Here is a 13,777-nt window from a genome sequence, read left to right on the forward strand (position 1 = left end):
AATCACAATATACAATAGAAAACTCTTCTTTTTTGTTCGGTAAAGAATGAAACAAGTATATTTAAACGGTTCGATATGCTATTTGCAGTCAATTTATACTCATTGGATATAAGCGTCTGGAAAATTTATTCATCAACTGTTAAGCTCTCTATAAGTTATTTGAGAATTTAAGCTGAGTTTAAAAGTCGCCCAATAAGCCTTGCAGTTTATTATCTTCAAAAATGTTTGGTCGTCAACGATATTATTTATCAATGAGGTCAAAATCACTATTAAATCATTAAAATAAAATAATTAAAAGCGACAACTCGGATATGACGAAGCATTATCGTTATAAGTTTATAAAAGTGTTTTTAAAATTAAATAACAAAAAAACAAAATATTTTAACAGTTATATCACCAAATTAGATATTGCGAATCAAAATACATACAAGCACTGAAAATAATAATGAAATAATGGAAAAGATAGAAAGAACTTACTTGAAATAAATTGATGTATGCCCCACGGAAATGTCGGTTTAAAATACCATAGAGAATGCTGTTGATGCAAGACTTACTGATAGCCAGCCAAGCTAAATTATAAAAGACCTTTCCGGACACTTTGTTGATGTTGTCTATCGCAAGTACCACGCCGAATGGTATCCAAAACACCAAGAACACCACAAAACTGTACATATTGGTTTGCGCCAGGGCATAGTCCCAATTGAATGTCACTGGGGCTTTGAAGTTAGGTCTAGATTTGTAACTGAAACAATAGTGAATGTGAACGATTGATTAATGGACTTAACAAAGACGAAGTTCTGTTTAAAATTACAAGCAGGGTCAATTATTACAATTTTTTAAAGATAATGTCAGAATTTATCTCATTCAGAATCATTTTCATTAAAAAGAACTTATGTTGTAACGATTAGACATACACATTTTAAAATTGTTGACGAAGTATAAATATGTATAGATACTTCAAAGTACTAGTCATCAAAGGTAAATTTTATACAATGATATAATATTGATAGAATATAATATAGGATGTGCTGCATCATGAATCTATTGTAAGGTTTAAACTAATTTATTCAATTGCAAACATAGAAGATAGAAATTTGGTCGGAAATTTCATTCAATGGAACCTTCGTTTCTGTGGCTGTTAACCATTTAAAATATATGTATTTATTCAATATTCTCTCTTATTATAAGTAAATAAAAGATTATTAATAATTCATAGTAAAAATGAATGTATGCGATGGACATAACATCATATCATATCAAATTTTAATAAAAATATCCAAAAAAATTAGATAAAGGAAGAGTAGTAAATCTAATAGTAGTTGTATAATAACAAATAAACGAATAAATAATAGGAAACGTACTTACCGTCTGACTTGATAACCAGTTCTAATATAACAAAATAATGTTATAGATAGTGGGAAAAAGACGAATATCACGCACACGGTTGCTTGATATGGTATCAGACCTAAATCGTTTCTTGTGCAATAGTCAAACGATAGGTCTGAATAGAACTGCATTCCTGATATGCATCCACATCCGGTCCAAATACCCAAGAGGATAAATGTAATTTTCCTGTAATAAATAGCGTAAATACAAACTTGGCTATTCACAAGATAGTTGAAGCGTATAAATTTAATGGGTACATAAAAATGATATCCTACTACATGTTATCCTTACACTGCAAAGTAGTATATATAACTGAAGAGAAGAAGGATAAGAAATGCTTTTAAAAATAAAATATAATTGAATATATTTGAAGTAATTTTAAGCGAAAATTGTGTATATTCCATCTTTTTGGCATCCTAATTCTATTAGAGATCTATTGCTTATATTTTAATTATAAAATATTCAAAACTAATTCTCCTATTATATTCTAGTAGCTTTGTGATTAATTTTTCTACAAAAATATCTTTAAATAAAATATGTTCATTACCTCCTTGTTAGTTTCTGGTAGACATCTACTGAATAACACAGTCTGAAGTAGTTTTCCCAAGCAACTGCAGTTAGAGATAATACGGTCACCAAGAAGCACCAAACAGCTACGAACCATTGGAATCTGCAGACTGTTAGATTGTCCTTCAGTCCAGCTAAAATAACTACCGCCGAAGCAGGAATTACCAGTCCACTGACGAGCAAATCTGCAAGACCTACGTTGACTATAAAAGTGTTTCCTGTAAGAAATAGAGAAAATATTAATAATTGCAAGAGAGAAAAAATAGCTAATATTTATAGCGATATGTTCAAAAATTAGAAGTTCCATGATGACTGAGTTATGGTTTTGGCAGAATACTGACAAAAGGTAATATTTGTTCTCAATATTGATAGTTTAACACTAATGTCAATGAGGTACTTATTATTGCACTACTGATCTGATACATGAAATAGGCAATAAAAGAAATTACTATAGTGGGATAACTCTGTTGCTGTATGGCCATGAAGATATACAAACAATTTATAGAAAGTCACCTAAAAACAGTAGTAGATAATCGCAGAACGGATACCGAAAGGATAGAAATTTAACAGATCATATATTTAGTAGATGACAAATATTATTTATTTATTTGAAAAAGCTATTTGACAAAGTAAGAAGATAAACAATTATGGTTATATTAGGACAAAAAGATGTAATAAAATTGGAAAAATAATTCAAGAAATGTACAGGATATATCCAATGCATTCATTGCAGACAATATGAAGTCTAACACCTTCAACACTCAAGCAGGACTACGACAAGGCGAAATCTTAAGCCCAACCCTGTTTGTGATATTAATTAATAAAATTCCGAATAAATAAAACAGGGCTATACAGGACATAACAATATGGAAAAAATAGAAATGTCAGTAAGAGTTTTTGCAGATGATGTAATAATAACAACTAATAGACCAGAATACTTCTAGAATATAATAGAAAAACGGAAGTTGTGATGATGGGAGAGCCAAAAGTAATAAATTTTTTTCTACGAATATTATCAAGAACTAATATAGCCAGCTTAGTTGGGGCGGTGGTCAAGGCGACAGGAGGAGCTACTGTTGCGATAGTCGCGGGTTCGAATCCTGCTGAGGCATGGTCGTAAATGTATGTTTGTGATTGTTTAATATTTGTGATTGTCCTAGGCGAGAGTGTAAAATCCGACAAGGAAAATGATCCCAGTCACGCCAGTATCCAGGCTGGGTAATACCGGTTGTCTTCTGGGATGATTTCTAACTTCTGGGATGGTCACTCGCTAGTCGGTAGGCTTAATTCCGAGGACCGTGGTTCAGAGCCTACGTTAAACTGTAGGTCCAATCGATATAAACCCCTGGTTGGTAAAAGGAGACTTTAATATATATATATATATATATATATATATATATATATATATATATATATATATATATATATATATATGTATATATATATATATATTTTAATATATATATATATATATATATATATATATATGTATATATATATATATATATTTTAATATATATATATATATATATATATATATATATGTATATATATATATATATATTTTAATATATATATATATATATATATATATGTATATATATATATATATATTTTAATATATATATATATATATATATATATATATATATATATATATATGTATATATATATATATATATATATATATATATATATATATGTATATAAAAGAAATCCAATTAAACTAAAAAATTCAATATTCTCATTATTGTAACCTTATACATATTCAGTTAAATTTGCAATATTATATATTTATTTTCCACGAATATTATCAATAACTAATATACATAAAATTAATAATGACAAAATCGATCAACAACAAGACAATATCGACCGTCGACCTTCCCCAACCGACACCTGGTCACATTCTGCGAGGAATTAGACGTAAAAACTCCAACGACGACTAAGGGCAAATACCGACGCGTTGAGCAACTTCGAGGGGGTGGCAGGCAGAGGGTACCGCGGCGGGGAGCCATCATCCTGCGAATTAATAAATCATTTTGTTCGTCAAGATGATAAATTGAAATGCCAGAGCAACAGGTCGCGTCGGATCTAGATAAGTCCTTCGTGCCCCGAACGGTGGCATATTTCGGGGCGATGGGGTCGTCTTTTGTATCCAATAAGTCGTCGCGGACAGACAGTTCGTTCTTATCGCCGTGTCTTGGTGAAACGGAATAGAATAGGAGAGTAGGGATAGTTTGAGAACCTAAAAGTAGTCAGTTCATATTGTAAAAATAGTTTTTTTTTAATTTATTTATTTCATTTAAATAGCAGATAGTATTATCCTTCTCATTTCAAATGGATTTACCGCACAAGAAATTAACGGTCAAAAAAGTTAAACAAACGATAATGAGAGAGATTAATATTAAAAATGCTCCTGGTTATGACTTAATTACTGGCAGAATTTTGAAGGAACTATCAGAAAAGGGTATAAAACTATTAACATCTATATTTAATGCTATGCTACGAATTAATTACTTCCCTAGTATCTGGAAAGTAGCTAAAATATTAATGATTCTTAAACCAGGAAAAATACTAGAAGATGTGACCTCCTACCGACCTATAAATTCATTACCGATAATCCCGAAAGTTTTCGAGAAATTATACATAAAAAAGCTAAACTATATAATAGAAAAAAGAAAAATTATTCCAGAACATCAGTTTGGCTTTCGCAATAAGCATGGGACTTGTAATGGCAAGTGCATAGACTTGTAAACAAAATAAACGCTGACCTAAATGCCAAAAGATATTCGGCTGCTTTTCTAGACATATCTCAGGCTTTTGACAAAATATGACATACGGGCTTGCAGGTTAAACTAAAGAAACTTCTCCCTCATCCGGACTATCAGTTACTAAAATCGTATCTCACATTTTATTGTAAATCAAGGCGATGCACATACCGAATTAAATCCCATATATTCAGGAGTTCCGCAAGATAGCGTACTGGGTCCAGTACTGTATCTTCTGTATACGGCTGATCTACCCACCACAAAAATAACTACTGTGGCAACATATGCAGACGATACAGCAATCTTAGCATCCCATGAAGATCTAATCACAGCATCACTAAACCAACAAACCCACCTGGAGTAAATACAATTATGGTTGAAGACATGGCGCATTAAAGCCAATGAGCAAAATACACGCATGTAACCTTTACCCTGCGTAGAAGAACATGTCCACCAGTGAATATCAATCATCGTCAAATCCCCCAAGCAGAGCATGTTAAATATCTTGGTATGCACTTGGATCGACGCCTAACCTGGAAGAAGCACATACTCTCTAAATGGAAACAACTGGGACTAAAATTATATCAAATATATTGGCTCATCGGGCGCAAATCCAAGTTATCATTAGATAACAAGGTATTGCTGTATGAGTCTATACTCAAGCCCATTTGCCATAGCCCATAGCAAATCTAATATATCCATCATTCAACGGTTCCAAAATAAGGTGTTGCGTGCCATTGTTGATGCTTCGTACTATATTTCAAATAAAGTGATACAACGCGATATTCCTCTAGAACCTATAACGAGTGTAATTCAACGTGTTTGTACTCGCTAATCAGCTAAATATGCGACGTGATAGTGAAGTGCGTAGACTAAAACGTTTAACACCACCTGATCTAATTGCTGGACATATGTAGACTTTAGAATAAGCTTTAGAATAAGACTAATTAATTAAGATAATATTTTATACAGAAGATTACTTAATGAAGTGATTTTCTACTTGCCATGTATATATAATATAGATAGAAGAAATACTTATTGCCAATAGGGCAGATTGTGGACTCACGAAGACTAAAAAAAATGAGCTTGGTTTCACAGGTGATTCAATTTATGTTCTTTAATATATATTTTAGGTGAAAAATATGTACAAAAAGGAAAAATTATATTAATACATAAATGAACTAATAAAATTATGTAAAATTAAACTAAATACGAAATTTGCTTAGATAAAACACATGGAACAAATAAAAGAAATTATGAATTATTACCAGTAATTTGGTAAATATTTAAACCGTAGATAAATATTAAGAGGTTTAACAATTAATTCAATAAAATATGTAACTATATGACAATTTATTCGTTGCAGCTTTTATCAATTATTGTAGTTATTTAATTTATACACCTAAGTTTTGAGAATTGAATAGTTCATTTAATGATTATAAATATAATTAATTTAATATAATTTCTATATTATAAAAAATAAGGCGCCTAATTGTGTTTGTTATTATTTTAATTAACATACAAATATGTATTACTGTATTTAACATTTCATGTTTATGATTATAACATAATAGTAAATAAAAATCATATATACTTATACTTGATAATCTGAAGTTGTTGCAGTTCTGAAAATAATCTTACTCATGATACTTTTGTTATAATGTTCAGTAATGTAGTAATTTAAAATTTTTAACATTTTGCAGATCATTCAAACTTAATGGAAATTAAATTCAACTAAATGTCATTTAAAGAAGGTTGGTGAGTGTTAGTTCTTGAAATAGTTTGTATCTATTTTAATATACAGACATTTGTTACCGTAGTTAATGTTATATTAAATATATTATAATGAATATTTATGATATTATATTAAAAATAGTGTCAGGAAAATTTTAGCAATATTAACACATCATTTTTTAAAGTTGTTTTGTATAGTCTATTATGATAGAAACATGATTAAGTTTACAAGTTGTCGAATTTTCACAACATGGCGATCAATAGTAACTTTAATTAATCATGCCAACTGTATTGACGAAGAATTAGTAGCGCCATCTATCAAAAAGGCATCATGATCATGATTAGATTATCGCACCTAACGCAGTTGCACAAATATGTCGGTATCGAAGAATTCCTTGGGAACTCATCCACCTCGTCGTCGGTGTTGAACCTTTGACCTGCGAAGGCTTCTTTCAGTGGTCCAAACATATGGTAGTCGCAGCAAGATGAATCCGGACTCTAGGGGGGGGGGTTCCATAACCTCCTATCCTAATTCCGATATTGTATCCAGAGTGAGAGGCGCGGTATGAGGGCGCGCGTTATCCTGGGGAAGAATCGCACTTCATGCTGGAATGCTCCTTTTCGAGCGATAAGCGGGTCCTTTTCACGTATGTTTTGAGAAGGTTAGAGTAGTATGCAGAATTAATGGTACCTTGGGTGTGCAGGAAATCGACTTACAGCACGCCCCACCGGGTCCAGAACACCGTACACAGAACCTTACCCGCGGACCTGGTTGTCTTCGCTTTGACGCTCCTCCCTCCTTCTACCCCTCTCTTTAGACGACATCTTGCCTTCGGGAGTGTAATAGTGTACCCATGTCTCGTCTGTAGTGAAGATTCGCGTTAAAAAAACCGTCCCCGACCGCCTAGTATCGCGTCAGCAATCGGCGACAAACTTTCAACCGCGTAAATTTTTGCTCGAAGTTCAACAGTTTAGAGACCTTACACTACCAATACTGATGCCGAGTTCAGGCAAAATATCTCGAACATTCATCCCACGGTCCTCCAAAATGAGTTCTACGCTACAAATGTTGTCCGGTATGATGCTGGTTCGCGGTCAACGACCATGCGGTTCATTCTCGACGGGTTCGCGGCCATTCTTGAATGCTTTGTCCCATTTAAAAATGGCAGCCCTACTCCGGCACTCACTACCGAACTGATTGAACTGAAATTTCCTTTTATATCTTCAATCTTTTTAACGCCTTCCCACACTAAAAAACGAACGACAATACGTTGCGCGACGGCGGTAGACACTTGACGTTCACTCATGGTCGTAGCACGAACGTGAAACATGCACTCCCCACAAAAACTATACCGCACTCTTCGTAATCGTCATCGTATCATATACTCAAGCCACGACCTTCAAAACTTATATGCGCTTGTCTTACAGCGTTTGTCTCCATCATATTTGAGATGAAAGTAAAAAACCTATATACCAATGCCTATACAAGTTTAAATTGGCTGGAACTGTACATGCGCACTTGTTCTAATCTAGCCTAAGAGTTTTCGTAACTACGCGCCCTTTTCTATATACGGTTTGGTGTTTACTACAGTTGTGGTTAGAAGTCATTTTTAGGTTAATTTTGTATTTACATTTTGTTGAGGTAATATAATTATTTCATAGGGCAAAATTAGCGGCAGATGATGCGAAAATAAGTGTATAAGGTATGAATTATTAGTAATATGTAGTCACTTTATAACAATAATCTTGTAGATTGTTATGGAACAAAGGATATATTTTTATGTTAAATAATATGGATACAGAATTTATTTAAAGATTTTAGTAAAGGTAAGAATGAAATATTTGTTTACGTTTTCTGCCTATTTGTTATTATAATTATATATTTTTGATTGTACAGATATTTTGAATCAATACAAATATGGCAATAGAATCTTTGAACAACGTATAAAAAACAAATACACTAAGAAGGAATGTTAGGATGTCAGTTGAAAAACTACTAGATTCGTTAGGTGACCTGGTATATTTGATAATTTGGAAAAGGATTTTGAATATTGAAAGACCAAACGCTAGTATCTATTAGAATCGTATAATTATTGGGGCCCATAAGAGACCAGAATGTACAAAAAATAAGTCTAAAATACATACAGTTCAACAACACTTAGTCAAATTTGAAGTAAAATATTACAACAAAATACACAATGTAAATAATAATCAAATCTGCGAGAATAGTTGTAAAATTTTGTATTGTATATTGTGTAAAATGTGTGTCTATTAGTATGTTTGTAGCTCTCCAGAGTATACGATAAAGAATACTCTGTTTAAGCATGTGCATTTGGTATATATGTATGAGAATAGAATGGACACTAATTCTTTTGTAGATAATGTAGCTGATGCTCGGGGAGAGAAGACACTGATTAAATTGCAAGACAACAATTTAGAGAAATCATACCAAAAAAACACACAGTGAGAAGCAGAAGGAGCAAATAAGGAAAATGGCATCGATAACAGAATAGACACCTGTACCTACAGATTGGAAATCAGTAAATCAAGAATCTCAAATTGAAATTGTTAATAACATAGACGTGGTGCTTATAAATTATACAATTATACTAATATAGTGTTTATTATTTATATGGTTTGGGTCTATGTTTCTAAATGTGTATTGCTTAGATTACATTTTCTTTGTTTATTTTATTCCCTTTATTGCAATAAAATTTGTTAAATGATGTAATATTTCGACATTACTTGTCTGCTCCGAGGAGTTGTATAAACCCAAAGAAACAATAAATCACAAAGAATCCCATGTTATCGATTTATTCCAACCACTTTCTATTAAGTACACCTTATATTTACACTCTGCTGAAAACTCATGACACTTTTACGTCTTACGTTAAATATTTAGGTTTTTTCTTCCTTTGCAATAGCTGTAAAATCAGAAAGATAAAGTATAATAACAAATATAATATAATATACGGAAAGGGTATACAAAAATGACCATATTTTATTCCTACCTTTACTAAAATCTTTAGATAAGTTCCGTTTCCATATTAGTTAACATAAAAATATATCCTTTGTTCCATAACAATCTACAAAATGGGTGTTATTAAATAATAATATTTTACTATTAATTCATTACTTATACAGTTATTTTCGCATTATCTGCCGCTAATTTTGCCTATGAAATAATTATATTACCTCAAAAAAATGTAAATACAAACAACAGGCGTATATAGAAAAGTCAAAAATCTCTGACTAGATTGCAACAAGTGCGCTTGTGCAGTTCCAGCCAATCGAAACCTGTATCGGCATGGATGTATAGGTTTTTTTTACTGTCGTCTTCATATTTGAACCACCCTCGTAAATAACTTCACTCGCGGGTTAATATACAAACTGATCCCATCAGACGCTTTATTCTCCGCATCCTTTTTGCCTATTCCATTAATACCTCGAAGTCGAACGTCTGGAGCGCGCGCCCCTTTTCCCACTTTGCCGGTCGTTCGCGTGAAATTAGATTTTTCTTCTAGACGCGGCGACGGGAATGTTTTTATCGGTACGTTTCTTGTATGTGGAAATTGCGGGGCGGGAAGTATCGACCCGTGTCTGTATGGAAACACGCGAATAAAACATTTCTACTATCACAATTAGATGTTGTCCGTATCGGTGTTCTAACAACCTTTCGGCACCGATAAAATGCCGGATAACTGTGACGTACTGGATAACTTCGATTTATCACAACCTTAGATGTTAACTTAATGGTATATATACAGGCATGATATTTCGATATATATATATATATATATATATATATATATATATATATATATATACACATATATATATATATATATATATATATATATACATATATATATATATATATATATATATATATACATATATATATATATATATATATATATATATATATATATATATATATATAACAGGTCAATTGAAAAGTCCCCGGCCTACCATAGTAAAAACATTTTTTTGGCAAAATTTGTTATTATTATTCAACACAATTCCCTTCAAGGGCGATACACATTATAGCGACTCTCCAACTTTTCGATGCCATTTTTGTAATACGATTTGTCCTTTGCTTTAAAATAGGCCTTCGGCAATCACCTCTTCATTCGACGAAGATGTCTTCCCAGCGAGCATTCTTTTAAGATATGAGAACTGGAAATGGTCGCTGGGGGGCCAGATCTGGAAAATACAGTGGATGTGGAAGGAATTTGAAACCCAATTCATGAATTTTTGCCATCGTTTTAACTAAATTATGACACGGTGCATTGTCTTGGTGAAGCAGCACTAGGTTGATGGTCCTTCCTTTTTCAAGGTAGTCAATGAAAATTATTACGTGCGCATCCCAAAATACAGACGCCATAACCTTGCCAGCCGACTATTGCGTTTTCCCACGCTTTGGGGCGGGTTCATCGTGAGCAGTCCACACGGATGACCGTCGATTGGACTTCAGAGTGAAATGATGGAGCCATGTTTCATCCATTGTCACATATCGATGCAAAAATTCGGGTTAATTACGCTTGATCATCTTCAAACACCGCTCCGAATCATCAACTCGTCACTGTTTTTGGTCAAAAGTGAACTCGCGCTGCACCCACTTTGTACAGTGCTTTCTCATACCCAAATATTCGTAAATAATATTATGTAAAAGTTCAGCTAACTAAAAAATATATATGTATTTAATTCTAGTAGCACTATCTATGTGCCAGGTCGGGGACTTTTCAATTGACCCCATCTGAATGTTGGGCAAAGCAAAACTGTTCGCCAGAGATCCCTATTGAGTTGACTCTCTATTACTCTGTGCAGATAGCTCATCTTTAATTTGTCTTCTATGGCTTCTAATCTACAGATTTCCAAATTGCCTTGTGTCCCATATAATGACAAAACCCTCACGAAGAAATGATTCATTTTAACTTGCTTAATTCATTATAACTTTATAATTTTTTGCAATTACATGCATGTATTTTATATTACCCCTAATACAATAATTTTTTATGGCTCCAGAACCTTATAAATTATTACCAATTCTTAGGCAAGAACAATTTCTTTTAGCTGTTCTGAGTTCACCTCATATCAAACTAACTGAAATTCTTAAAATTAAAAATTGATTGATATTTATGTTATTGTTATTATATCGTTGATCAACAACGTCTGGTCACAGATAAATAGTAAACGACATCAAGGATATAAATCTATTATATCAAACCAAAATCATGTTTTTGAATATCAATTAAACCTACGTCCGCCAATTTTCCTCTTAGAATCGTTTTCCAAGTTTTTGTAGTTTCAAATTCCGATAGTCTACCACTAAAAAACTGAGTAACTACAATCCGCCGTGAACTGCAAACTTATGTTCAAATTCCACTAAACTATGTTAAATCACATCAATTTCAGACCGCCTTGGGCTCTACACGTTGAAGTATGATGCACGTTTCTTATTTGGAATGTATTACGGCTAGCGGTCTTTCAGCACCTTCCATCTACATTTTTGAGTTTACAGCTTCAGCTCCGGTACTTTCGCCCTAACTCCACTTAACTAGACCAAGAAATAATTTGAGTAAGCTCCGAATGATTGCCAATCCAAAGTCGATCTGTCGATTTTCTTGATAATTAATTTAATGTAATAATTTAATGTGCGTTAACGTGCGTTTCAAATTTAATAATCTCTCTAGGAACAGGTAAACCCACGTGTATGTAGGCCACGAAACAACTCAGCAGTATTCTAACCCTATCATCACTGGAAATCGTAATAGTAATAACAGAAGGCATACAACATTATGATATACATATTGTCATTTTCTTTCGACACCGCTATCCTTATTAACCATCACCACTTTTCCATCGTCAACATTGTGTATTTTCTTTACACGATTTACTATATGAAAATATATTATATTGTCTATCCAAAGTACCAGTGGACTTACGTCATCGATATGTATAATGTATTACCTGTTGCACTTTGCAAATTTGTTTTAATACCAGACAATGTTTTCTTTCTTATTTTATTCCTGTTAAAAGGAGCTAAAATTCTGTCTGATAAGTTCAAACCAATAACTGAATTGGCCTACAAAAGTTGTCCGGTTGTCAAATGTCTGCGAAATTCTTCAAAACATTGGTGGTGAGAAGTTATGAACTGGCAAACGTTATTACTCTAGTTGAAAATGGCCAAACAAATAGTCAGTAACGTCACTAAGGTAATCAATAACTTCGAACAGAAACGAGGTAATGAGGGCGAGGGGGGGCGGCGTTCTTTCCAGTAAAATAAGTTAGAGAAGTGAGTGTTGATGCTATTAAATATTAAGCTATTAGCATATTGATTGGAAATATTTTTATTGTGTTGAAGTTGTTATTGTGTATAGTATGTCACTATAACTAAAATCTCCAAAATAAAAGAGACGCAATATAACTTTGGATTCACCGAAAAGAAAGTATCTACAAATCTTGACGTTAGCTCTATTCAAGATTAAATTGATGAAATGTATAAAAATGGTATTTTTTTTTAATAAAAATAATTTAATACAATTATTTGAGAGATAACTGTTATTATGGAAAGAATACATAAAAACTTAGGGATACGCAACTCTTTGAGGGATAAGTCATCCCTTGTGTACAGACATAGGTATTTCAAAATGGATCATTAGGTCACCCTTGACGAGATTCTAGTGAAAACAGTTTAAAGGTAAAAGTTAGAAAAATACCTGATTGGCATAATATTTTTTAATAATTCATTGCAGATATATTGTTCTGATCAGCAACAGGAAGTTAGTATCAGTTTATGGTTAAGAAACAAACTCGTCTTTATGCATTAATTTACCCAAAGAGAGAAAATATATTGTATTTTATTTACAACATTGTTTTCTCTCCTTGACAGCTCGACACCCTTATATCAATAATAGTAATATAGATTTATCTTGCACAGTTAAATAGATTTTTCGATCATTAATAATTGTAGCTTAAACCAACGAATCAACTGATACTTACCGCTACTAAATTTAGTACACGAGATAGCTTTCTTGTCAATCCAATATCAATCCGATTTTACTATTTTCAATCTGATTATGACGGTAAAGCCGCAAAAGCCGACAAACCAAATACCACCGTCTACATTACCCCCTTCCCATTCTGTTATTTTTAGCCGACTTAATTGGTTTTGGAGACCTCTTGTTAGTTCTTCCGTTAATTGAATAGGAATTGCAATCGATTTCCTCCACTACTCGACGGAGCACAGTGGACGACGACAGCATCGCAGCGACCGGCAATAGAGCTTTCGATCATTAAAAAGCAATTATTAGATT

The 13,777-nt window shown here is 32.7% G+C and overlaps 1 protein-coding gene across 1 annotated transcript in view; it reads right to left on the reverse strand.

Annotated features, from left to right (window-relative positions):
* The window catches only part of LOC143203934 (melatonin receptor type 1C), a 109,269-nt gene that overhangs the window by 10,812 nt on the left and 84,680 nt on the right, over positions 1-13,777 (reverse strand). Inside the window, exons 3-5 of the mRNA XM_076416267.1 lie at positions 1,934-2,171; positions 1,366-1,572; positions 478-742 (exon numbers count right to left, since the gene is read on the reverse strand). Of these exons, the coding sequence (XP_076272382.1) occupies positions 478-742; positions 1,366-1,572; positions 1,934-2,171 (710 nt within the window). The remainder of the gene's footprint in view (positions 1-477; positions 743-1,365; positions 1,573-1,933; positions 2,172-13,777) is intronic.

Source organism: Rhynchophorus ferrugineus, unplaced genomic scaffold (genome assembly GCF_030347505.1).
Source record: "Rhynchophorus ferrugineus isolate W39M unplaced genomic scaffold, kcgeb_rfMv2 rfM10, whole genome shotgun sequence".
Taxonomy (NCBI): domain Eukaryota; kingdom Metazoa; phylum Arthropoda; class Insecta; order Coleoptera; family Curculionidae; genus Rhynchophorus; species Rhynchophorus ferrugineus.